The sequence below is a fragment of the Mesoplodon mirus genome, assembly GCF_964341445.2.
Source record: "Mesoplodon mirus genome assembly, chromosome: 14".
Classification (NCBI taxonomy): domain Eukaryota; kingdom Metazoa; phylum Chordata; class Mammalia; order Artiodactyla; family Ziphiidae; genus Mesoplodon; species Mesoplodon mirus.
In genome coordinates this window covers 17,272,463-17,300,267 of record NC_138990.1, presented here as the reverse complement: position 1 = coordinate 17,300,267, position 27,805 = coordinate 17,272,463, and the positions used below count along the sequence as shown (strand labels likewise).

The following is a 27,805-nucleotide window of genomic DNA, read 5'->3' as shown; positions in this document are numbered from 1 at the left end:
AATACAGTTGTTACTTGCTTCCCGGAATTGCTTTTCTCCATAGTCAGCCTAGGCATTTATTATTTGCCTTGTTTTTGTATGGTATTTGTTACACAGGGTCAATATTTTATTTCACACTTATTGGAGAAAAGGCATCATATGAATATAAATAGAAAATGTACAAAAGTACCTATGTCTGGTTCATAATTCAAATCCCCAATCATTCTTTTTCTTCATGTAAACTAGAGGTAATCTGAAACAAATTAAAGATCCAGCCTTCACTCATAGATCATCTCCTTAATACTTTCAGGCAAAAGTAGTTTCAGGTCCATGTAATAGAAGTTTTTGACAATTGAAAAGTATTTCTCTTGAAGATTTTATTAGGTGTAAGAGGAAAACCAGTAAAAAACATGCATTTACATGTCTAAATTTATATAAGTACTTGCATGTTTATAAATTGGTATTAAAACACTGCTCTTAACACACAAGGAGATTTCACAACTTAGGGATGTGCCAAGCCAAAGATTAAAAAGGAGGAATGCAAAATAGAAGATTTTCCCGCCCCAAAAAAGCAAACATGGTAGAACCTTTCAATGAACTGGGGTTTGACTATTAAGAATAAGTCAATTCTTTCTGAACCCCAGAGCTTGCAGGAGGCGTCTTGTGAGCAAGATTGATCAAAATACTCCTCTTCTTCTGGCGATCACTGACAAGAAAAGCAGCAAGGCTTTGAGCTTTCCTTTCAGCAACCAGCAGTATATTTAGACATGGCACCTTTTTCCATCTGATAGTTTTACGTAGTCAAACTTTTACCATGCTGAAAATTCAATCGTATCTTTCCACTGTCACATTGACCTTAATGAAAACTAGAAGATATGGTCTTTTGCAATGAGAATGCTTGACTACATGTAGACTTCTGTTTCTGAGGATGGCATCATAGACTGTGAAAAGAAATAGAAAAAATCATCCACAAATTCTGTGTTCAATGTATGAAAAAAATCACATAGATTTTATTGCTCCTGGTGTTTTGAATAATCTATGATAAAGAGCAGCGATAAGGCTTGTATGACTGTAGGGTCTCTTGAAATGAGTATAAAGGTTCTATAGGTACACATCAGATCAGATCAATTCCTTCCTTTGTTCTTAGAAAAACACTAACAAGAGCTTTCCAGGATGTGGAAACAGGAAAGCCCTCTTCAGCTTGCCCACCAAGTGAGTGTAGGCCACACCCGGTATCTATGGGGTACTTTCTGTTAGACTGCACCTCAAGCCTGTGTCTGGGACCAGCCTGTGTGTCCTTCCTCAGGGGAGGGCAAGAAGAGCTGCCAAGTTTTCCCCCAGGAAATATTAGCAGAGCACAACACAGCATCTGCCCTATCCAGCCAGCCACCTCTTATAAAATGCCACAAGGAGCATTCCTGGACTCTGACGTGTACAATAGTATATATCTGTCATTTTTTTCTGCAGTGTCCTGGAGGCTTTTTGGAAAATGCCCTCTTAGGTCACGAGGATTCTTAGGGTGGGAGGAATTAGAAGTCATCGAAGAATCAGCAGGGTCCGTGAGAAGCCATTTCCCAGAGACATGAATAGCAACCAAAGACGGGAGCTCCACTCAGGACTGACAGTGGTGGAAAGGTCAAACACTGAGTAGGGCAGCGACTGAATAGAAGAGTCCAGGAAGCCCCTGCCTAAAAGAGACTGTCCATAACTTCAGGACCAAATGCCACCTGGAGCCGCATCTAGGGGGAAACATGTTTGGCTCTTAGCCTAAGCCTGGGTTCCTAGCTTGGTCCCTCCATTTGTCCCCTTCCTGGCATGGAGCTTCTAAAACCCTCAGAATTTCCTAAGTGATGAGAACCATAAAGTTGTCTTTTGCTATTTTAATGAAAGCCCCTAAGGATGGGGGCTGGTTGCCAGTGGAGCCAATCTGGTGATTTTAGGGTTGGAACTTTCAATCCCACCCCTCTACTTGGGAGGGGAGAGGGGCTGAAGCTTGAGTTCAGTCACCAATAACCAATGATTTAATCAATCCTGCCTCTGCAATGAAGCCTCCATAAAACCCAAAAGGAGAGGGTTCAGAGAGCTTCTGAGTTGGTGAACATGTGGGGATGTGGGGAGAGTGGTCCCAGAGAGGTCATGGGAGCTCTGTACCCCTTCCCCATCCCTTGCCCTACAGCCTCTCTTCCATCTGGCTGTTCCTGAGTTATAGCCTTTGAAATAAATAGGTAATCTAGTAAGTATAAGGTTCTCTTGAGTTCTGTGACCCATTCTAGCAAATTAATGGAACCGAAGGAGAGGTCGTTGGAACTTCTGATCTACAGCCGGTAGGTCAGAAGACCAGGTGCAACCTGGACTTACAATTGGCTTCTGAAGTTGGAGATGGGGGTGGAGGGCAGTCTTATAGGACTGAGACCTTAATGTTTGGGATCTGATACGATTTCCAGGTAGATAGTGTCAGAATTGAGTTAAATTATAGGACTCAACTGGTGTCACAGAACTGCTTGGGATGGAAAAAAACACACACCTCAGAATTGGTGTCAGAATTGTATGGGGCATGGCAGGGAATATCTTCAGCTGTTTCTAATATTTAGTCTCACTTAAAAACAGGCGCAACAAGCTTTCTTTTCAATACCTGTCCTCACCCCCACTCCGCCCCAGCTTCCCCACTGAGTGTCCGCCAGGTCTTTGAAAGGGAGGTTGTCCATACAGAGTAGCTGAGGACTGAATGAGCCTGAGGGCATTGGTGTGCATCATTTCCGTGGAGCTGTTGCCAGGCAACATGCTGGCTGCCAACCAGAGGAGAAACTTCCAGGATGCTGATGTGCATCCTCGGCACTGGGTTTGATTGGCCCTGGTGACGTGGTGTTTTTGCAGATGGGGCCAGGGCCTTCCCAAATTTTCACACACTCTAATAAATTTGAGTTGTCATTGGTGTGTGCTAGACCTTGGTAGACAAAATAAAGAGAAAGGATTCCATTGTTTGGTAGGGATATGGCTTCTAGTGGGGTACATTATTTATCGGCTTTTTATCCCAACTCTGCCAACAACAGAGAGGAGACCAGCATTCTCACACCCTCGCCCCAAATGTAAAGTTCAGGAACTCCTGGTCTCTGGGTCTGGATCCTTGCTCAGAGTGCCCTGTATTCTCGTAGCCTCACCATCTCCGCCATGGGGAGTGAACTAGGAAATCCCAGTCCCCAAAGTCTGAGCTGCAAATACGGAGTCAGTGACTTCCCCAAGTCATAAATATCCTTTGGTTCATTTATTCATTCTATCAACATCTACCGAATACCTCTTATGTGCCATTTAGGGGATACAGGAAAAAAGACCCAGTCCTTGCTCTCAAGTTGTTTTCAGGCTGAAATACCTACCAGGCAGCATGGAAACCAACCTGGGATGCGGGGTTGGAGGCCCGATCTGAACCTTGCTGGGTGAGATTGAAGATTCTTCATGCATAGACTGATTCAACAAATATTTACCGAACACACACAACGTGCTAGACTCTGATCTGGTCTCTGAGGACTCAGTCATGAATGAAGCCGCCAAATTCACTGATCTCATACATTCCAGGTGTGGCAGGGCAGGGGACCCAGGAGAAGGCAGGGGATGCAGAGGAGACAGATTAGCAACAAGTCAGCCAATGCGCAACCCATTTATTCCATGGGTTTTATTGAGTATCTCATATGTGTTGGGCAGGGTGTTAGGTGCGAGGGTTGTAAAGACAAATGACACACAGTCCTGTCCCCGAGGGCATTTCTGCCAGAGGGAGGAGGCTGTTCATAGGCAGAGAGCAAACAATGGGGCTGCTTGGGGGAGATCAAGCCATTCAATAGAGCTGCGGCATAGGGCGTGGTGGTGGAGGAGGCTCCTTTTAGTTATGGAACTCATCCCTTGGGCAATCTGGGGCAAGGAGTCCTTCCTGGAAATTTCATATAAACCCTCTTGAAATATCTATTGGGGTAGACATTTAGGAACAAACTGTAGGTATTAGACGTGTGTAAAGAGCATCATTCAGCCTAAGGTGTGGCTCTGCTTGCCTGAAATACACACCAAGAATAAGAGTTTCTAACACTCCAGATTCAGTTCCTTCCGCCCTCCCTCCCTTCCTCCCTTCCTTCCTTCCTACCTGGCCCCATTCCCAGAAACTGGTGCAAATAAAAACAAGTGTAGGGCCAGAAATGTCAAAATGAATATAACTAGGATCTGCCCTCTGAGGTGTGGCAGGAAATAATATTGCTTAAGGTTTGCAAAATGTCAGGACGTTCTTGAATAAAAGGCCCTATATAAGTTCAAGGTCTTTATAATTATTTGATGATTACTATAATTTGTAAGACTAGCCATAAATCTCTTAGGAAGAGGGTGAAGTCAACCCTTTTTGAAAGAGGCGGCAGGCCAGGGGCTCTATATAAGGGGTGATGGGCTGATGGTCCCTAAGGACAAGAGCTCACTGAAAACAGGTGAGCGGTGGAACTCTGCTCAGGTCTATTTAGCATGAAAAATCCAGGGTATGGTGATCAACTGATAATGACTGTGTCTCTGTTGCTAAGTAAATAAGAAAAGTTGGAGTCAGAGAAAACTCAAGAACCTTGCAAGGAAAACGCAATTTATAAAAGATTATGTAGATGATAGAATGATTTTTTTTTACAATACTTATACATGTTTAGATTTCTTTTAATTTAAGTATATAGTTACTTTTGGATTTGTGAGCACGGGCGAAAGAAAGAATGGGAGAACAGAAACATGTGTGCATTTAGTGGGAACTGTTATAGGCCATATGAGATGTGTTTTTTGTGAATTCAAAGCCAAAGGACAGAGGTGTTTGTGTTTTTCCAGATGTAACCTCTCCCCCACCCTCAGGCTCCCTCCTATTTCATTAACCCCACCCACCTTAAGTGACGCTTTGATAACAAACTCCTATCTTCTCTGGAGGCTGTGAAAGATCTAGGGCCAACAAGTCTAACAGCTTAAACTTGGCAGAGTCAAAGGCTAGACAGGCTTCAGGAGTCTTGGATGGAAGAGAGACCATGGTCTCTTAGATTTGGTCTTTGTTCAGAACGGGATATTCCTGGGATAGTCCTTCGCACTGGGGGAGGAGCCTTCCTGGAGTTCCCAACTCTGGGAATCCCAGATGGGCAAAGTGAGGAAAGCAGGCACAGAGGCCGAAGGGAGAGAAGGAACTCCTTCCCAGGTTTCTCTCAACCAAGAAAGGATTTGCCTGCAGAGAGTGAAGAGAAGTGATCGAACCTTCCAGGCTGGCGATCCTTGCTCACAATCCAAATTCAGTAAATATATATTTTCATGGACCCTGTGAAAATGCAACTCTGCAAAAAGTGAGTTTAAAAGGAGCCTTATATCTGACTCTAGAAAGTTAGATTTTTCTCAAGAAAATGTGGTCCTAGTGGCAGAAACATTTTATGTATGTGACTGTCATTGCTGTTATTTTCATTTAAGGCCTGTTGGTGCACAGCAGTCTGCGGGGCAATGCTAGGGTGTGTGTGAGGAGGGAGAGCAAGAGGGAATATGGCTAAGATGTGATGCTACTGGAAAGGCCTTTCAGCCCATAGGCAGCAAGCAAGAAAGCTGAGTTAGCAATAAAACCGGGGTCAGGGTGACAGTACAACGTGAAGCAGAGGAGACCGGCCTGGTGTGTGTGTCGAGAGCAGTTCTCAGTCCTTCCAGGACCACGTGGGGTGGGGCACGATGGGGCAGGGCCACCTCCCTCTCCCGGCACCGTAGGCTGTTAACACGGCACCTTTTCCAGGTTGGTTGGAGGACCCTAAGGACCTGGGATGCCTATGGTTCAAGGTTTGTGGGGAAAATCTGGGAGAACATTCATGGAAAAGGAACGGGGGTTGTCTTGTGAGAGAACCACAAAGACCAAAGACCTTTATTTCCATCTTTCCAGAAACATTATTTAACTGACGAGGAAATGGTCCATGACACCTTACAAATCTAAACACTGCTTTGAGAATTAAAAGTGCTCAGTGGAGGAAGGGTGAGTGGAGGCCACCAGGAACCTGAACTGGCCCCAAATGGTATTCAGATTGTCAGTTTCCAACGAGCCCTACACCTTGACACCCCCACGCTGTCTGTCACAGTTTTGCTCTCCAGAAAGGGAGAAGAGGGATGCTGCAGTGGATGCTGTGCTTGGCATCATGAACACAGTGCTGGACTGACCTGACGTTTTGATAATGGTTCCAAGTGTCTGGAGCCACAGGGGTTTGACCGGATCAGTCCTGGGTGACCAATGGACTCTCCCCACACACACTCCAGTGACGCCTCAACATTCCCTTCTGAACATAGACTCCTTTTTGGCACCTGGAAAGTTGGGTCACAGAGTTTGGGTTCCTTCAATATGCTATATTGATGTCTTATTGTCACTTCTTGCTCTTTCCTGATGTAACTGTAAAAAAGAAAAAACCAAAGTAACTCTGTGTTCCTAAGTCATTGGCACATGTATTTACACAGACTCTTTTCATTCAAGTGCTTATGCAACACAGACATTTAGCTCCATGCTTGGAAAATGAAACGAGCTTTCATGTTGCAATAAAAGCTAAGTTTTTCCACTTGTGTCTCCAAGAAGTATTTTTTTCCCTGGAAAAGCAGTATAAAGAGTAAAATGCTCCGGGTTTTGCATCTGGATGCAAGCAGTCCTTTTTTCTGATGGGTCCTTTCCATAAAGCCAGTGAGAAGCCTCTGTAAATATACACTTTGATGAAACTATGAGCTTTTCCTGTACCTACATGGCTCTTTCTCTGCTCTTTTTCCTGGGATGGAGTGTCCTCTCTCATTCAGTGCTGGGGGCTCAGTGGGTGATTCCTGTTAGGTGACTGAATCTGAGAGTTCCTGTAAACACAGCTAAAATTCAAAGTTCCTGTATCTTTCTGGTGTTCTGGACTGGGCACGACATTTTCTACTCAACTAAGGGAAATCAGATAGACCATCTCAATGTTGTAGGGAAGAAAAACAAAAAGCATGGCTTTTTGTTAATTCAAATGACTTCCTTAATACCTCTTCTTCATCTTGACATATTCTCTTCCTGGGTGTTTGGAAGGAACCACCCATAATACTAACCTTCAAACAAAACAGATGAGAAAAGCATTATGAAAGTGCCAATATACACACCCCACTTGTAATGATAGTAATAACTCAAAAGGATCGTAGCCAAGCTCAGCTGACCAAGGGAGATGATGGGAGCAGCCAGCAGTAGAAGGGGCTCATGGAAGGTGGAGGCTTTGGGGGCAGGTGGCTGGCTCCTCAGGCATCCCCTGGGGTCAGCGGCAAGCTATTCTGGGTGGCATTTGTATATTCATTTGGTAGCTAGTGGGGGAACCAGGGCTCTTTGTACACGAGGAAGGTGATTAGAGGGAGGAAGGTGATTAGAGGAATGGCTGGGATGAGAAAGTATTTGAGAGCAAGCGCTTGATGGTGACCAGTTGTCCGATCTCTTGTCTGCTGACCCCCATATGAGTTCAATCCTGGACCCCTATCATGACCTGACTTCATGAGGATTTGACTTTGCTGGTGGAAATAGCCTGTTTATTGGTCTCCCCAGGCTCTGGCCCAGGTTTGTTCCTGCCTAGGAGTCCTACAGAGGGAGAACGGGAAACATGGCTCAAGGTGACAAAAGGGGTCTGAGATTCCCAGGCTGGGGGCTTAGAGCAGTGGGGAATGTCTTCCAACTCCTTCTAACCAAAGCAAAGACTATGGCAAGGCACCAAGGAAAGTGTAACCTTTCCTCTTAACTGAAGGAAAAAGAACCCAAAGTAAGAGAAGCACTGATAAGAAATTCTACTTTTGGTACTATCTTTTGATAATGAAGAGGCTATTGGGATAAGGTACATGCATCAGAAATTGGCTTTTCAAGATCTGCAGTCAGATCACCATATTTCTCAGCGTTGAGAAGCAAAGTATCTTGGTTTCTTAAAAGAACCTGTATTTGGTAACTCGACAGTATGTTGAGTCCCTGTGGGCTGAGCAGGAGTCTCATCATTTTTAAGCTAATTAAAAGGATGGATGGAGTACATGTCCCACTCTGGCTTATTTCATTATGATTCAAATAATTAATTTTCTTAGTTCAGACAGGGGGACACACATTCATTCTTTTCACATCTTTCCATAGAAACACTACATAATGTTATGACAACAATTGATATCTTCATATCTTTGAGCTAATTTCTATTTTAAAATCATTTTAGGATCCATAGTGCCAAGTCTTCAATATGTCTGTGCTGTGGCTACTTCTGGGCCTTCTTGCCTTTACTGGTGAGTGTGTTGTATTTTTCCCAAATGACCTTGGAGATGGGAAAGATAAGCATGGGAACATAGTGGTACTTCTGATACTTAAAACTGCAGTGGAAAATGTTCTTTTTCCCACCAAGCTGTTCAACAAATCCTGGAGTTGCTAACAGCCACTGACAAGCAGCCTCTTGCCAGGTGCCTCACAAAAGGAGGAGGTTCTCCAGAATGTGGGGTGGACTTACAGCAGCATTGCTTGGGCCAGACTTTAAATCCATATCATTGAAAAATGCTCACTGTTTCTCTATAAAAATTCTTTCACCAGAAGTATTTATTGAATTTATTAATAGACCATATAATTCTACAGAAGCATTGATGTGATTTACCATTGTAAAACTAATGTAATTCAATAAAAAACTAGCAACACTGGGATCAAGGAGATGGGACTCAGCTAACCACTGAGGCTGACATCGTTGCCATGCTTGAATTTCAGATTTGGTCCTAAGGTTTGTTGCAACTGGGGCAAAGAGGAAAAGGTAATTTTTTTTTTTTTTGGACAAAGAAAAGTAGGAAGCATATTTCCTCAAGAGAAGCAAATTTTTTCCTGGCTCTGAATTTTAAAAACTTCTCAGATAGGGCCAGCCTTACATTCATTCCTTTCTTTCTTGAACCATCCATTCAACAAATATTTTTTAAATTTTTACAAGGAATTTTGGGACTATAAGGAACTTTGGGTGAAGGAGACAAGATGGCAGAGTAGAAAGACATGAGCTCACCTCATCTTATGGAGACACCAAAATCACAACTAACTGCTGAACAACCATCAACAAAAAAGTGCTAAAGATACCCTACATCCAAAGACAAAGAAGAAGCCACAATGAGACAGTAGGAGGGGTTCAATCATGATAAAATCAAGTCCCATACACTCCAGGTGGGCGACCCACAAACTGGAAAATAATTATACCATAGAAGTTCTCCCACAGGAGTGAAAGTTCTGAGCCCCACATGAGGCTCTCCAGCTTGGGGTCTGGTAATGGGAGGAGGAGCCCCCAGTGAATCTGGCTTTGAAGGCCAACAGGGTTTGATCACAGGAATTCCACAAGACTGGGAAACTCCACTCTTGGAGGGTGCACACATGGTCTTGTGCACACCAGGACCCAGGATAAAAAGCAGTGACCTCATAAGAGACTGGACCAGACTTACTTACTAGTATCGGAGGGTGTCCTGTGGAAGTGTGGGGGGCAGCTCTGGCTCACTGCAGGGACAAGGACACTGGCAGTAGCAGTTCTGGGGAGTACTCATTGGTGTGAGCCCTCTTGGAGGCCACCATTTTCTCACCAACACCTGGCTCCACTCTACAGCCTGTAGGCTCCAGTGCTGGGATGCTTCAGGCCAAACAACCAACAGGGTGGGAACACAGGCCCACCCAACAGCAGACAGGCTGCTTAAGGTCTTCCTGAACACACAGCTGTCCAATAAACCACACCCCCTGACACATCCCTGCCCGGCAGAGGGACAAGACCAAGCTCCACCCACCAGTGGGCAAGTACCAGTCTCTCCCACCAGGAAGCCTGCACAAGCCTCTTAGACAGCCTTATTACCAGGGGGCAGACAGCAGAAGCAAGAAAAGCTGCAACCCTGCAGCCTGTGGAGGAAACTGCAATCACAGAAAGTTAGACAAAATGAGATGGTAGAGGAATATGTTCCAGATGAAGGAACAAGATAAAACTCCAGAAGAATGACTAAGGGAAGTGGAGATAGCCAATCTACCTGAAAAAGAATTCACAGTAGTGGTAATAAAGATGACCCACAATCTTGGAAAAAGAATGGAGGCACAGATCAAGAAGATACAAGAAATGTTTAACAAAGACCTAGAAGAACTAAAGAACAAGCAACAGATGAACAATACAATAACTGAAATGAAAAATACACTAGAAGGAATCAGTAGCAGAATAACTGAGGCAGAAGAACAGATAAGTGAGCTGGAAGACAGAATGGTGGAAATCACTGTGGTGGAATAGAATAAAGAAAAAAGAATGAAAATAAATGAGGACAGTCTGAGAGATCTCTGGGACAACATCTAGTGCACCAACATTCACATTATAGGGGTCCCAGAAGGAGGAGAGGGAAAGGACCTGAGAAAATATTCGAAGAGATAATAGCTGAAAACTTCCTAACATGGAAAAGGAAATAGTCACCCAAGTCCAGGAAGCGCAGAGAGTCCCAGGCAAGATAAGCCCAAGGAGGAACATGCCAAGACACATAGTAATCAAACTGACAAAAATTAAAGACAAAGAAAAAATATTAAAAGCAACAAAGGAAAAGCAACAAATAACGTACAAGGGAACTCCCATAAGGTTTTCAGCTGATTTCTCAGCAGAACCTCTGCAGGCCAGAAGGGAGTGACACGATATATTTCAAGTGATCAAAGGGAAGAACCTACAACCAAGAATACTCTACCCAGCAAGGCTCTCATTTAGATTCAACAGAGAAATCAAAAGCTTTACAGACAAGCAGAAGCTAACAGAATTCAGCACCACCAGACCAGCTTTGCAACAAAGGCTGAAGGAACTTCTCTAGGTGGAAAATAAAAGGCCACAACTAGAAACCAAAAATTACAAATGGAAAAGCTCACCGGTAAAGGTAAACATACAGTAAAGGTAGGAAATCATCTGCACACAAATTTGATATCAAAATCAGCAATTGGGGCCTCCCTGGTGGCGCAGTGGTTGAGAGTCCGCCTGCCGATGCAGGGGATACGGGTTCGTGCCCCGGTCTGGGAGGATCCCATATGCCGCGGAGCGGCTGGGCCCGTGAGCCATGGCCGCTGGGCCTGTGCGTCCGGAGCCTGTGCTCCGCAGCGGGAGAGGCCACAACAGTGAGAGGCCCGCGTACAGCAAAAAAAAAAAAAAAAAAAAAAAAAAAAAAATCAGCAATTGTTGGGCTTCTCTGGCGGCGCAGTGGTTGAGAGTCCGCCTGCCGATGCAGGGGACATGGGTTCATGCCCTGGTCCAGGAAGAGCCCACATGCCACAGAGCGGCTAGGCCCGTGAGCCATGGCCGCTGAGCCTGTGCGTCCGGAGCCTGTGCTCCGCAACGGGAGAGGCCGCAACAGTGAGAGGCCTGCATACCAAAAAAAAAAAAAAAAAAAATCAGCAATTGTGAGGACAGCACAAATGCAGGATATTGGAAATGCATCTGAAATTAAAAGACCAGCAACTTAACACAATCTTGCTTATATACAGACTGCTATATCAAATCCTCATGGTAACTGCAAACCGAAAATCTATAATAGATACACACAAAAAAAGAAAAAGGAATCCAAACACAACACTAAAGTTAGTCAACAGTCACAAGAGAACAAAAGAGGAAAGGAAGAAAAAGGACTTACAAAAACAAATCCAAAACAATTAACAAAATGGCAATAAGAACATACATTATCAATAATTACCTTAAACATAAATGGATTAAATGCTCCAACCAAAAGACATAGATTGGGTGAATGGATATAAAAACAAGACCCATATATTTGCTATCTACAAGAGACCCACTTCAGATCTAGGGACACATACAGACTGAAAGTGAGGGGATGGAAAAAGGTATTCCATGCAAATAGAAATCAAAAGAAATCTGGAGTAGCAATACTCATATCAGACAAAATGGACTTTAAAATAAAGACTGTTACAAGAGAAAAGAAAAAGAAACTTTGGGGAGCATATAATGTGATTAGGGAGAGACTACAGGGCAAGGAGTAATGAGTGACACAACCAACTACTATTAAGGGTATTTGTCACCAATTATAAAGATAAAAAGTGCACTGATTAAAAAATAAACAAGGGGGCTTCCCTGGTGGCGCAGTGGTTGAGAGTCCGCCTGCGGATGCAGGGGACATGGGTTCGTGCCCTGGTCCGGAGAGATCTCACATGCTGCGGAGCAGCTGGGCCCGTGAGCCATGGCCGCTGAGCCTGTGCGTCCGGAGCCTGTGCTCCGTAACGGGAGAGGCCACAACAGTGAGAGGCCCGCAAAAAATAAATAAATAAATAAATAAATAAATAAATAAATAAATAAACAAGGAACCGTTGGCTCATTTAATTTTTAGTACACTCATAAAAGACCAAGTCATTTCATTTCCTCATTTCTCTTAGATTACTCATCACAAGATTTTAAAATAGAAGTATTTACTCCAAAATACCAGTATTTTCAGATGTCAATCCCATGAAGCTCTTAGTAAGAAAACAGAACTTTAAAATGCATTTACATAAACCTACAGTACATAGATGATGATGTGCAACAGGTATATTTACAAAGATCTGCATATCATTAAGATTTGAGGATATAATCTAATTTAGTCAAAGATTAAATTAATCAAAAAGAGTAATCTAATGAGAAGTCCTTACAGGCTGATAATAGTGAGATGATTCTGTCAAGGGGCAGCTTCCTGCCCCCTGTAGGTAACTTGTTGCTGGCTCATGTGCCCTCCTTGTGGTGTGAATTATAAATTCTAGACAATGCTCTCCCCTTCAGTGACTAGAATGACAGTGAAAGTTAGGGAGAGAGATGGAAGGGCAAAGAGAGAAAGGGAAGAAGGGGAAAGAGGGAGCCCCGGCATAGAGACCTGGTCCTGGACCTCACAACGTATCCTCCCCCCTTTGTTGTCTTAGGCTCCCACTTAGAAGTGCACACAAGAGCAGGGGAAGTCAACTCCAAGTCCCGGTTTACCAGCTGTGCCTTTACTTTGGGTCTGGGTTGAGATCCCAGGGAGGACCAGGCTTCATACTACATGTCTCTCCAGAGCAAACACAAGTATCTCACCAGACCAATGAGTTAGGAGTATTTGAGGGAGAAGTGCCGAGCTCACCTAAGACACAAGATGAGGACTAGTTTACAGGGAACACAGAATCTCTGCTTTGATTCTAAGACACCCACCCAAAAGCACTCTTCAGCCCCAGAGCTTTGCAAGTAGTATAACTGCTCCAACTGTTCTTGAGTCCATGGAAGAGGAGGTAAGAAGTTAGTATCTGTGATCACTTAGTTGCCATAGTGTAAATTTCAAAAGTGTTTCCATGGCAAATTGAGTTCCTCTTGTCACTGATTTTAGTATAGTTATTATCATTATTATATTTTTTTTGCGGTACGTGGGCCTCTCACTGTTGTGGCCTCTCCTGTTGTGGAGCACAGGGTCCGGACGCGCAGGCTCAGTGGCCATGGCTCACGGGCCCAGCCGCTCCTCGGCATGTGGGATCTTCCCGGGGCCGAACCCGTATCACCTGCATCGGCAGGCAGACTCTCAACAACTGCGCTACCAGGGAAGCCCCAGTTATTTTTATTAACATCACTTCATGAGGGATAGAAGCAGGATCAGAACTACTAGTTCAATGTCTTAGGCTGACATTTTCTCCATTTGTAGGCTCATCTGAAAGCAGCAGTTGGGGACGCTATGGAGACCTCCAGACCCTCTATACCCCTGGGGCTTCTTGCGGGATTGGAAGATGTCGAGGCCTGAAATACTGTGGTATTGATCATCTCACTGTCCACCTTGCCCTCCTCCTCTTCTTCCTCTTTCTCTCAGAAGGTGACTCCTTTTGGCAAGCGTGGCTTCCACAGGATTTTGTCCCTTCCCTTGAGATGCCACCCCAAGCCTCCCTGTCCTTCCCCACAGTTTTGATCCTCTCAGCATATCCTTTAGGTTCCCACTACTTCCCACAGCCCCACGCAGCGGAGTGATGGCGAGAGCACTGGATGTGGGGTCCACAGAGCTTGTCTGAGTGTTAGCTCTGGGGCTTCAACGAGTCACTCAGGTCTCCTGAGCATCCACTGGAAGGGTGAGAATAGCACTTACTTTACAGTGTTGACAGCTTTCTTTGATGTAAGGTGGATGAGAGTGCTTGTGAAACCAGGAAAGTGGGCTAGCCAGGTAAATTAGTACTGGTCTTCATTTTGCCATTTCTCGTTATTTCATAAAAGTTTAAGCTCACATGATTCTGGGTGTCACTTTAGGGCAGAAAGGTGGGCAGGCATGAGGAAACCTGTCAGGGAAACTCTCCAAGGACTCCTTGAAGAGTTGGGAGAACTTTTCTCTCATATTCTGTCACATGGTAGCTGATGGACAGGTACATTTTATTGGGTCACTCTGGGATGCTTAGGATGGAGCTGATGGTGTCTGTGCCCATGGAGTTTTCCAGGGTGGGCCAGAGCAGCCCCTGAGAGCCCGGCTGAGGAGCACAAAGGACACTCCTCAGGGGATGTGGACGCAAGCTCAAAGGAGGAGAATCATAATCTCAGGTCTAGCAATGGCCACAAGGGATTTCAGACCAAAACTTGGGCTTCTCAGTCCTAGACCACTGACCAGGTCCCTGGAGTGTATTTTCTCTCTCTTCTTGAACTCCTGTCTCAGCACAAGTCACACCAAGCTGCCTCCTTCCTTCTGTGTTTGCTTTAAGAGTTCGTGCTTCTGAAAGGCCGGCTGAAATAGACATGCCATACCTCCTGTGATATCAACCCATCATGTGTACAGTTGGCCTAAAGTACTGCATGGACCCTGCCGTGATCGCTGGTGTCTTGTCCAGGAGTCTCATGGTGGCAACGTCCTGGTCAATGTGGACAGTATGGGCGATGGAGCCAGGGTGGTGCAGGTAACCTGCCACCAATCATGACGTGTGGCTTGTCACAACCCCAAGGGACTCCTTCACATTCGTTATTGCTGATGGCACCCCTGGAGCACCACTCCATAGAATACGGAGTAAAAGATGCTCCCTGGAGTTGTGAGAACCACAGCTCCACCTGGGAGATGTGATCAGCAACATTTCTGCTTCGTTTAGAGCCACAATTTCTTTTCAAAGTAAATTATGCTGTGTTTCCAGGCTGTCAGCAACCAAAGCCTATTCTGGATTTCCAGTAAGGCGATGGTGCAAGAGAGAGATCACAGATTGAATCCTTGCTCTGTTATTTTGTAACCATGTGACCTTGGATAAATCATTTACTCTCCCTAGGTCTCAGTTTCCTCATCTATAAAATGCCATCTCAGAGAATTGTTATGAAGATTCAATGAAATAATGTGAAGAAGCACTTGGTATCTGGTAGATTCTCAACAAATAGTGAATTCCCTTTCTCTTGTCTTATTTCTGCACAATTCTTAGTTATGAGGATCAATTTCAGTTTTGCACTAATTCTGCCTGGTATCACTTTCTGCCTGATAGAAACTTCCAGGGAACGGGTCGTTCATTAACCCCACTGCCGAATTAACTCTCTGCTGGCTGAATTGGTGATGCAAGGGACGTAATGAGGACATGTTTTTTCCTATGAATTTCACACTGTTGTCGCTGTGGAGAAACCTATAAGTATTGCACTCATACTTTAAGGTTTTAGGAAAACGTATTCCTCAATGATCTTTAAATTGGCTTCTCAAAGTACATGACGCTTGACAATTTAAAAGTACTTTCAAATACTTTACCTTATTTTGATGTGGGGACCCATCCAATAAACTGATGAGATGAAGTCGGTGGGGGAGGCAAGTCATCTGCCCTTTACAAGCGAGGAAGTGGATTTGCGAGGAAAAAGTCATTGCCGCAAAGTCACCCTGCAGCTGGAAAATGCAGTACTGGGACCGAGGACATCATTGGTGATGTCAGGGCAGGCATCATTTCTCCTGTCCTGTTCTGCTTCCTTTGTAAAGGATGAGTCCATCTCCTTTGATGATGAAGAAAGAACTCCCCAGAGTCAGACATTTCTCCTACATATGGTGAAACCCACATGGTGTACAAGAAAGTGTAGAAAAGTTACCTTTAGACATTCAGATTATCTGAAAGGAGAGTTACAAGTCCAGATAGAAAATCCCCTTTCTGACCTGTTTAGAAGGTTTATGCTTACAGCACTGAAAGAGGGCATCAGACTGGTCCCTACGCTACATCTGTCACCTCTGGTTTCCAACTCTGCCTCTCACCATTACCCTGAAAACAGCTGTGAAATGTCTGCTCATCCCTCCCTTTGCCTAAACTTGTAGCTTTACTATTTATCCTCAGGGAGATTGAAGGTGGCAATGGTTCTGCCAAAGGGGAGGAGAGAAAAAGGGAAATGAAAAAGTAGCCCTGATCCCAGAAAGCTGCATTACCCTCTGCCTCTCTCCTCACAGGACCCTGGCCTTCATGCCCCACCTCCTGGATCAGCAAGGCCCAGGTTTCCCAGATGACTGAGGTCCTGACTGTTAGAATCAAAGAAATCCAGAGGAGGTTTCCAACCTGGACCCCTGACCAGCACCTGAGAGCTTTGTGTAACCCATGGGTTGGTTTCCCAGCATGGAGTTAATAGGTACAAACATAATTCATTGCACCAGATTCTCCCAAACCTGAGTTGCCTCCTAAAAAGCAACTAGGAAAGAGAATCTGAGTTAACTGCTGAGCACCCTGCCACAGTGAGGGGCTGTGGGCTTGGCATTAACCCATCTCACAAATTCCAGGTGGACTCTGTGACTACACCTGAAGCAGTCAGGACCTGAGCTGTGGCTTCTGCAATGATGTCCTTGCACAAGCCAAATACTTCAAAAGACAGGGCTTCCAACGCTTCAGCTCAGACCCAAGCTCATTATCATGCAGGCAGCTTCAGCTGTTACACAGATAAAATTAGCCAATGAGGCCAGTAATTCTGAATCTGAGTTTGACCCAAATGTCATCAAAATAACATGAATCACATTAAAGAATTATTATCTGCATTTTGTGGTCTGGTGTGTGCAAATAAAAGGCTGTGTCTCTTTAAAGGTATTTCCACGGATGTGAGCTGTAATGTGGACTTCTGTGAAATGAATCCTGTGTCTCACTGGCTTGCATTGTCAGACTTAGCAAATAAAAATATCAGAATCCCAGTTAAATTTGAATTCCAGATAAAAAATAATTTTTTTTAGTGTAAGTCCCATGCAATATTTAGAAGACATTTATACTAAAATATTATGCGTTGTCTATTTGAAATTCAAATATAACTGGGCATATGGTTATTTTATGTGGCAACTCTATCACTGATTTCTTTGATAAAAATCATAGTTTCAAATTTTAATTGAAAACTTTTGATGAGAAAAAGGGTAAGAGGGTAGCCAGTCCCATCTGCTGGGGGGAATAGTTTTGCAAAAAGAGGGAAGGGCACAACCTTTATAAAAATGACATAGCCACTGAGGACACGACAAAAACTGGTTAGAACCAACGAGGTCCAAGATGGCAGAAGGTTCGACTTCCAGCAGACTTTGAGCCTCATTATATGTTCATTGTAATACATTAGCTAAATGACATACCCAGGGGTGCCATGACTGTTCTAAGGCCAACCATAAAAGGCCAAAAAGTGGGCAGTGGCCCAATTCCTGGAAATCTCTGCCTTTTCTCCAAAATAATTGGAATAATCTTCTCACTCATTAGCCTATGAAATTACCCAGCCCATAAAAATTAACCACCCCATATTTTGGGGCCTCTCATCTTCTGAGATGGCCCACACTCCATGGAGTGTGTTTCTCCCAGGGCTGCTCTCACTTTCTGAGATGACCCCATGCCCTGTGGCCATTCTCACCTTTTGAGATGGGCCACGTTCTGTCTATGGAATGTGTACCTCTCTAAATAAATCTAATTATAACCTATCACTTTGCCTCTCACTGAATTCTTTCTGCGATGAGACATAAAGAACCTGAGCTTCATTAAGTCCTGAGACCAGGTGTGTGATCTCTAAAAGACAGTGGGATGGTGAACAACTGAAAGCATTTCCACTAAGATCAGGAACAAGACAAGGATGTCCACTCTCACCACTCTTATTCAACATAGTTTTGGAAATCCTAGACAGCAATCAGAGAAGAAAAAGAAATAAAAGGAATACAAATTGGAAAAGAAAAAATAAAACTGTCACTGTTTGCAGATGACATGATACTATACACAGAAAACCCTAAAGATGCCACCAGAAAACTACTAGAACTAATCAATGAATTTGATAAGGTTGCAGGATACAAAATTAATGCACAGAAATCTCTGGCATTCCTATACATTAATGATGAAAAATCTGAAAGTGAAATCAAGAAAACACTCCCATTTACCATTGCAACAAAAAGAATAAAATATCTAGGAATAAACCTACCTAAGGAGACAAAAGACCTGTATGCCGAAAATTATAAGACACTGATGAAAGAAATTAAAGATGATACAAATAGATGGAGAGATATACCATGTTCTTGGATTGGAAGAATCAACATTGTGAAAATGACTCTACTACCCAAAGCAATCTACAGATTCAATGCAATCCCTGGCATTTTTCACAGAACTAGAACAAAAAATTTCACAATTTGTATGGAAACACAAAAGACCCCAGATAGCCACAACAATCTTGAGAACGAAAAATGGAGCTGGAGGAATCAGGCTCCTTGACTTCAGACTATACTACAAAGCTACAGTAATCAAGACAGTATGGTACTGGCACAAAAACAGAAAGATAGATCAATGGAACAGGATAGAAAACCCAGAGGTGAGCCCACGCACACATGGTCACCTTATCTTTGATAAAGGAGGCAGGAATGTACAGTGGAGAAAAGACAGCCTCTTCAATAAGTGGTGCTGGGAAAACTGGACAGGTACATGTAAAAGTATGAGATTAGGTCACTCCCTAACACCATACACAAAAATAAGCTCAAAATGGATTAAAGACCTAAATGTAAGGCCAGAAACTATCAAACTCTTAGAGGAAAACATAGGCAGAACACTCTAGGACATAAATCACAGCAAGATCCTTTTTGACCCACCTCCTAGAGAAATGGAAATAAAAACAAAAATAAACAAATGGGAACTAATGAAACTTAAAAGCTTTTGCACAGCAAAGGAAACCATAAACAAGACCAAAAGACAACTCTCAGAATGGGAGAAAATATTTGCAAATGAAGCAACTGACAAAGGATTAATCCCCAAAATTTATAAGCAGCTCATGCAGCTCAATAACAAAAAAAAACAAACAACCCAATCCAAAAATGGGCAGAAGACTTAAATAGACATTTCTCCAAAGAAGATATACAGACTGCCAACAAACACATGAAAGAATGCTCAACATCATTAATCATTAGAGAAATGCAAACCAAAACTACAATGAGATATCATCTCACACCGGTCAGAATGGCCATCAACAAAAAATCTAGAAACAATAAATGCTGGAGAGGGTGTGGAGAAAAGGGAACATTCTTGCACTGCTGGTGGGAATGTGAATTGGTACAGCCACTATGGAGAACAGTATGGAGGTTCCTTAAAAAACTACAAATAGAACTACCATATGACCCAGCAATCCCACTACTGGGCATATACCCTGAGAAAACCATAATTCAAAAAGAGTCATGCACCAAAATGTTCATTGCAGCTCTATTTACAATAGCCCAGAGATGGAAACAACCTAAGTGTCTGTCATCGGATGAATGGATAAAGAAGATGTGGCATATATATACAATGGAATATTACTCAGCCATAAAAAGAAATGAAATTGAGCTATTTGTAATGAGGTGGATAGACCTAGAGTCTGTCATACAGAGTGAAGTAAGTCAGAAAGAGAAAGACAAATACCGTACATTAACACATATATATGGAATTTAAGAAAAAAAATGCCATGAAGAACCTAGGGGTAAGACAGGAATAAAGACACAGACCTACTAGAGAATGGACTTGAGGATATGGGGAGGGGGAAGGGTAAGCTGTGACAAAGCGAGAGAGAGGCATGGACATATATACACTACCAAACGTAAGGTAGATAGCTAGTGGGAAGCAGCCGCATAGCACAGGGAGATCAGCTCGGTGCTTTGTGTCCACCTAGAGGGGTGGGATAGGGAGAGTGGGAGGGAGGGAGATGCAAGAGGGAAGAGATATGGGAACATATGTGCATGTATAACTGATTCACTTTGTTATAAAGCAGAAACTAACACACCATTGTAAAGCAATTATACTCCAATAAAGATGTCAAAAAAAAAACTACAATGAGGTATCACCTCACACCAGTTAGAATGGGCATCATCAGAAAATCTACAAACAACAAATGCTGGAGAGGGTGTGGAGAAAAGGGAACCCTCTTTCACTGTTGGTGGGATGTAAATTGATACAGCCACTATGGAGAACAGTATGGAGGTTCCTTAAAAAACTACAAATAGAATTATCATATGACCCAGCAATCCCACTACTGGGCATATACCCAGAGGAAACCATAATTCAAAAAGACACATGCACCCGAATGTTCACTGCTGCACTATTTACAAGAGCCAGGTCATGGAAGCAACCTAAATGCCCATCGACAGATGAATGGATAAAGAAGATGTGGTACATATATACAATGGAATATTACTCAGCCATAAAAAGGAATGAAATTGGGTCATTTGTAGAGACATGGATGAATCTAGAGACTGTCATACAGAGTGAAGTAAGTCAGAAAGAGAAAAACAAATATTGTATATTAATGCATATATGTGAACCTAGAAAAATGGTACAGATGAACCGGCTTGCAGGGCAGAAATTGAGACACAGATGTAGGGAACAAACGTATGGACACCAAGGCAGGAAAGCAGCAGGAGGTGGGGGTGGGGGTGGGATGAACTGGGCGATTGGGATTGACATGTATACACTGATGTGTATAAAATGGATGACTAATAAGAACTTGCTGTATAAAAAAATAAATAAAATTAAATTAAAAAAATGGAAAGTGTAAATAATATGACCCTGTTTTTGTAAAGCTAACAACAATAAAAATATTTCATGTATATGTATGTATGTGTGGGTATACAATTATTAAAAAACCCAGGGCTTCCCTGGTGGCGCAGTGGTTGAGAGTCCACCTGCCGATGCAGGGGACACGGGCTCGTGCCCCGGTCCGGGAAGATCCCACATGCCGCGGAGCGGCTAGGCCCGTGAGCCATGGCCGCTGAGCCTGCGCGTCAGAGCCTGTGCTCCGCAACGGGAGAGGCCACAGCAGTGAGAGGCCCGCGTACCGCAAAAAAAAAAAAAAAAAAAACAAGAAACAAAAGCTCTACTGGCAATTTTCACCCTGATCAAGATTGCAGCAAATGTTTTTGAGACCTATAAGAACTGACTGTCATAATACTTTACACAACATTTAGAATTAAGTGCTGTATTAAACTTTTTAAGGTTGGAGTGGGAAGGGGAAATCTTCTGTTTTGTCTGGTGAGCCATTCTGGGGGTCTTGGGGGAGGGGCTTGGGGAGGGGCTTGGGGAGGATTAAGCCTATGGCTTTGCTGTTGGTTGAGCGATGTTCATGAGAGCAACTCCGAGCAGTATTTTCTCGCAGGCTTCATGTGAATGATCATTGTGCCCCACAGGCACTTCCAGGGGCTCACGCTCCTTCACCCATTCAATGAACCCTCGCCTACATTCCCGCCTGTACCATGGTTGCTACAGTGACATCATGACCATGGAGACCTCTGGTGCTACCTGTGATATCACCAGGTTGATTGCCTGCAGTGAGTGTAAAGCCAGGCAAGCCTTTGGCTAGCCCCCTTTCATCATTTTCAGATTCTTTCTTAGGAAGTAGCCTAATTTTGAGAAGTTCATTATTATAGCAGTAATATCAAAATTAAAAATGAGAGAGGGCTTTCCTGGTGGCACAGTGGTTGAGAGTCCGCCTGCCGATGCAGGGGACATGGGTCGTGCCCCGGTCCAGGAGCATCCCGCATGCCGCGGAGTGGCTGGGCCCGTGAGCCATGGCTGCTGGGCCTGCGTGTCCGGAGCCTGTGCTCCACGGCGGGAGAGGCCACAACAGTGAGAGGCCCGCATATCGCAAAAAAAAAAAAAAGAGAGAGAGAAAAACAGAACCCTGACTCCCCTATCAAGCTGCTTCTTTTCATTTTCCCTTCATCCTTTCCAAACCTGGTAGAGATGTGTTTATTTCTACATATTGAAATGATTGCTTAAATAAAGTATCAAATTCTGGCTTTGTTTTCTCATTTGTTGTTGTGTCTACTTCAGGTTACAGCATGAACATTTTAAGCAACACTCTCTGTATGTCCTCTCTTGTGTAATTCTGTTCCGAAGTTTTCTTCATGTTGTCTCAGTATTAGCATGTCAGAGCTAGAAGCAACTACAAGGTCAATCTAATCCTACCTTCCCAATTGACAGATCAGACAACCGAGGCTCAGCAAGGAGGAGAGACTTCCCAAGGGCCCAGGGCTAGGTAGTGTCAGAACCAAACTCAAACATAGGTTGGCTGCTTTCTAGTCCAAGACTTTTCCCAATGCACCAGATATGGCAGAAGAGAGAGCAAGAAAGAAAGCAGAAGTGGTATCCATCTGGGGCGGAGGACCTCTCCGGGTTTATGCAATCAGAGATCAAAAAATGTCCTAAAATGGTTGTCCCAAGCCTGTGGGCCACAGTCAGGACCTGTGGCTAACTTATTAAACTTTGAAAAAGGGGTCTCTTCTGGAGTAGAGGAAACAGTTTATTTTCTATTGGTGTAGGCATCCGTGGTTCTGAAATGTTTGCTGAGATGGATTTAAAGGTCTTCACGTCTTACCAAATTCTAATCAAAGAAGTCGGGCTGAGGCACTGCATGGACCCTACTCTCATTGCAGCCATCAGTTCCAGAGAAAGCCATGGCGGAACCGTCTGGCAAGACGCCTGGGACCACAAAGGACTTAAATTTGGCTTGATGCAGGTACTCAGCTAGAAACTTTCAATCAGCCCCACTTCATGCTTCCTCACAGAAGCTAACCCAAACTGGCAATCTATCTGCATTTATCCTAGGCTTCAAAACACTGGTATTTGCATAATTGCCACTGGGATTTCTGTAACGTGTCAAGATATACCAGTTATTGGATATCTTTTTTTTTAAGTATCTTATGAGTTTTGTAATTATAATTTGTAATTAATATTATGCAATGTACTTAAATTGAGAAAATCTTATAAAGGGTACTATTACAGGTATCCCTTTGAGGTTCATGAAATAGTAAATTTTATCCATGTAGATCAAAACATTATAATGAAACCCTACTTGAACCAACTTGTCCTTTAGGCAAATTGGAGGAAGGGGACCCAAATTATCAGGATATTTGCTTCCAGGTTTTCCCCTATTCTATTCTGTTCCATGCCACACGGCTTGAGGGATCTTAGTTCCCCCACTAGGGATTGAACCCAGGCTCCGGCAGTGAAAGCACTGAGTCCCAACCACTGGACTGCCAGGGAACTCCCCCAGGCTTTATTTTAAATTGTCTGAGAAACCCAGACTTCTAGCCTTCCAGTTATTTTTGACTGCAAATATCTAGACTTTGGGTGCTCATTATTTGTTTTGAAACAACTTTTTCTTTTTTTTTTTTATATTTGAGTGCTTAACTAAAACTATGCCACATCCACTTCTCCCAAATCCTACTGTGTTTCTCTGATTCTCTTTTCTGTGAAAGGACTTTTAGAATTGATTCTGTGGGAATAAAGAAAAGGGATAAGGCCAGTGTCTATGACCTTGAACATAAAGAGGAGAAATCAGGACAGCAGAAAAATGTGTTGCTCCATCCAGATGTTGACATTCTTATCTGAATTTTCTAGCTTGATAAAAAAAAATCCATCAACCTGTTGGTACCTGGGACAGCAAAGAACACCTTTTTGCAGGCTGTTAGGATTCTCACAGACAGAATTAAGGCAATCCAGAAAAAATTCCCCACGTGGAGTGTGGCTCAATACCTCAAAGGTAGACCAGTGCTTTGTTTAGAAGAGCAGTGAGTGAGAGCCCAGAAGGCCGGGTGTACCTTGGGCCTCCCTGGGCCTGTGTCCATAGGGTCAGCAGTGGGCCTGGGAGGACCCCTAGTGTTCTCTGAAGCACTGAGTTCCTTAGAGTGTTCTTCATTCCCAATTTCCATTCCCCTTCTGCCAGACGTTGGGGGTTCTTATTACATCTCATTTGTTATTGAGCCATTGAGTGATACCTTGAGAGTTAGTGCGATTGTTTAAAAGAATATGTTTGCCTTCCTCTGATGGGTTTTTTTCCCCTGGTGCAAGAAGCTGTTACCCACTTTCTGAATTTTTTGAACAAGTTTTCACTCTCTGAGCATCCTCAGTGACACCAGGGTTTTAGGTACCATGATGTGTCCAGGTGGAAATCCCTACTCGGCTGATCACAGACCCCCTCAGGTTCAGCATCTCCCAGACTGAACTAACTCACTAGCCTCCCACTATAAATTTGCTTTTTCTTCTGTATTTTCTATCTCTGCGAAAGGAACTATAATATACCCAGTCATCCCAGCCAGAAAAAACATTTTTTTCTTAGGTTCTCTGGTTCCTTCTCCCTTCACATCCAGCCATACCAATTCTTATTAAGTCTGCCTCCTATAGGCCCATGGTATGTATATACCTCTCTCCTTTTATGGCCTTAATTTCAAATAAACAGTTTTACATTTTATGGCCTTAATTTCAAATAAACAGTTTCTATTTTCTATTTCAAAGTCCTTGAAGGCAGGGATCAGGACCAGGGGTCTTTATCTCTAGACATCCGAGCAGAGCACAATTATGGTAAACACATGAGTAACTACTGAAGATTAACCTTCTAGGGGATAATACACGTATGAACAAACATGCATATTGCACACATACACCTACAAAGGAATGAGTATGTCTTGAGCATCATTGTGCACCGTGCACTCAGTGTGGCACACATCCTGGTCCATAGTAGGAGGAGAGGAAAGGGGGAAAGAGGATCTGGGACTGTCTGCTTTGGAAGATTTCCCTGGAGGGCTGACATCCCGGGAATGCTCATATCTTATTTCTGCTGAAAGTTAATCTTTTAATCTGAACCTCTGGTTTCATTTCAGGTGGTCTCTCAGCCTTCAAGTCAGGAACTGAAGCCATTGCCACCCCCGTGGACATAGACAGTGACTTCATCAGTGATATTATAGCTCGAGCTAAATTCTATAAGAGACATGGCTTCTAGGCAAAGCTCTGTGGGTGGGCCAGGTTGGCAGGTGCTCAGATGGCCCTTCTTTGAGGGTTTGATATGGTTGTGTTGTACCCAACACTGGCAAAGGAATGGTTGCACTTATGACAGAAAATTCATTTCTCACTTTTCTTCATGCAAATAAGCATAAAAAAGGAAAATCCACCCAGTTTACATTACGGTTCCCATGAAATATGCATAAACATATGCATAATTATTGTGCAGTAAATATCATAGTAAGTGACATATTCTTAGCATATTCTTAAGAGTAAGTCTACATATTGCAGCAAGGACTCATTTTAGTCCATGATTTCTTTACTTTTTTTTTTTCTTGGTTATACCACACGGCATGTGGGATCTTAGTTCCCCAACCAGGGATCAAACCCATACTCCCGTGCAGTGGAAGCGTGGAGTCTTAACCATTGGACTTCCAGGGAAGTCCTAGCCCATGATTTCAATGCCCACCTACTCCCTGTCTTACCAGAATTGCTAACAAGAAGAGAGCCTGATCTGAGCCTTTGTCCTTTTCCTAGTATCTGCTCAAGCTACTAGGGCTTTGCTTGTGAGGAATGCCTGACTCCCAAGCCAGTCAACCTGGGAGGCCATGGAGAACCCAGGGTGGAATTCTAGCTCCCTGGGTACCTGAGAGCCAACTGTGGTGAAGCTGATCTTCCTCAAGGGACGTACACTGTGTCCCTCAGGCCCACACCTACCTCTTGTGTCTTCTTCCTCTTGTTTGCTGAAGATCCAGGGACTGGCTTCTTTTCTTCCCTTTTCAGTAGTTGCTGCCACACAATCTTTCAAGAGGTCCATTCTCCACCAAACATGGCTGAAGATAAGCATATAGGAGCCAATTTTGTTATGGTTCTTTAGGTGTAAGTAAAATTAACCAGCTCTGGAAATTTTAAGCAGTAAAAGGAAATTACCGAAAGGCTATCAAAAGGCTCACAGAGCCAATGAGAGGGTCAAGGACAAGAAGAGTAACCAGGCAACTCTGGGGTCTGGGTAGCAGGAAGCAGTTGACCATACTTTATAGCATCCCTACTGCATGAATGAATGAGCACTCTCACTGCGTAAATGAAAACCAACGACATTTTCTCCCATCCTTTCATCATTCTGCTTCACTTTTATAGTTCCAGGAGAGACTGATGGACTTACCTTGGATCATATACACACCTACAGGCTGGCTGCTTTGCTTTTTGGTCTTGCCCAGACCACCCACAATGGAGAAGAGACATTCTTCCAGAAGGAAACCTGATGCAGTTTGTGGCTTTACTTCCATACTCAGAAGAAAACACAAATAATATGTTGGAATGTAAAGCTCTCAAAGTCCCTGCCGATGTGGCCCCTGCTGGGCCTTTAGCTCCCTTCAGAGATGTTCAATAAATGTTTCTACACGTCACTTCTTTTTCTGAGGAGGAATCAAAATCATACCCACCTACCTCTGAGCCCCCTTGGAGAAAGCCAAGTAAACCCTTCTCTGCTCAGTGACCTCTCAACCCTACCTGCAGATTTGACCCAGGCAGAACTGGGACCCCTGTGTTTCACTGGGCAGAGCCTATGGTCAGGTGGTGAGGCAGCCCTGCAGCATGTAGACCAGCATCTTTTATGATTGGTTGAGGACCATGCTGAACCGGTTAAATATTTTGATTATTATCTCTGCATGTGGGCAATCCAGGACATTCTTTAGATGTTCACTTCGCTCAAGAATGATATCTTTGGTGGGAGAAACCACAGCATGTACTCCATCTAATTGCCAACTCCTTCAATGTCACTACTAAAGCAAAAAAGTACACCCAGGTGAGATAATTTCCAAATAATTTGAAAAACAAGAAACAGTATGATGACTCATACTCTGAATCTATTCCCCCAGTATTCTTTTTATGACTGAGATACCAGATGTTCTAGAGGAGAGTCAATATTTAAGGTGTCTTAGTTTGGTTCCCATAGAAGCAGACCCTGAAACAAGTTCAGGTGCAGGTGGTTTAGTTTGGTTCCCATAGAAGCAGACCCTGAAACAAGTTCAGGTGCAGGTGGTTCATTTGAGAGGTTCACGGAATGCTGATATGAAGTGGCTGGGGGATACAGGGAAGGGAAGAAAGCCAATAAAATGTGTGTCATCAAGCCGGCTACCACAGTGGGCACTGGAGCTCAATCCTCCAAGCAAACGTTAAGGGATTGTGCAAAACACACTGCAGAATTATTATACACAAGGGCCAAGAAGCTGGGGTATTTATACATCAACTTCTAAGAGCCATTAACTGGGGTATCTGCCTGTTGGGAGGAGAGCAGCTTAATTCTTTGCTCCTTTGGTCTGCCATGCAAATAGGTGGCACACTTTTCTGAACTTCCAAGGGAATGAGACCGTTGACACCGAGATGCAGATCCTGGCAGATGGAAATCAGCTGAGCATCCTGAAATGTCTAGGGATGTAGGAAGGCGCCTGCTTGGGTGTGCGGTGCAGAGCCTCTCTTTTCTCCACTCTTTAAAACACTTGTCTTCCCTCCCTCTAGCTTAATACCCCTTAATAACTTCACGCTTTTAAAAACAAATACCTGGAACAGAGGCTGACCTCAGTCAAAGGAACACAAAGGAAGGCCTGGCCAATGAGGGAGAGAAAACACAAAAAACAAAACACAAATTAAAGTCTCAAAGGAATTATCATGCCACGTGGACAT

At 43.7% G+C, this 27,805-nt stretch overlaps 2 protein-coding genes and 1 long non-coding RNA gene across 3 annotated transcripts; 2 read left to right on the top strand and 1 right to left on the bottom strand.

Annotated features, from left to right (window-relative positions):
* Positions 1-352: 352 nt before the first annotated feature.
* Positions 353-27,805, bottom strand: LOC309815271. The gene is made up of 3 exons (XR_014295832.1): positions 25,841-27,805; positions 6,157-6,382; positions 353-920 (listed from the first exon to the last, which is right to left on the bottom strand). It is a non-coding gene; the product is annotated as an uncharacterized lncRNA (long non-coding RNA).
* On the top strand, positions 8,202-16,829 carry LYG1 (lysozyme g1; the record flags this gene model as incomplete). Its single annotated transcript, XM_082642985.1, is given in 9 exon segments — positions 8,202-8,244; positions 13,624-13,728; positions 14,659-14,705; positions 14,709-14,777; positions 14,783-14,848; positions 16,345-16,357; positions 16,360-16,482; positions 16,669-16,688; positions 16,692-16,829. Coding segments are annotated over 9 exon segments (624 nt in total).
* LYG2 (lysozyme g2) lies at positions 17,414-25,124 on the top strand (the record flags this gene model as incomplete). The annotated part of the gene is given in 7 exon segments (XM_082642984.1): positions 17,414-17,423; positions 21,532-21,672; positions 22,666-22,862; positions 23,747-23,752; positions 23,755-23,802; positions 23,804-23,888; positions 25,006-25,124. Coding segments are annotated over 7 exon segments (606 nt in total).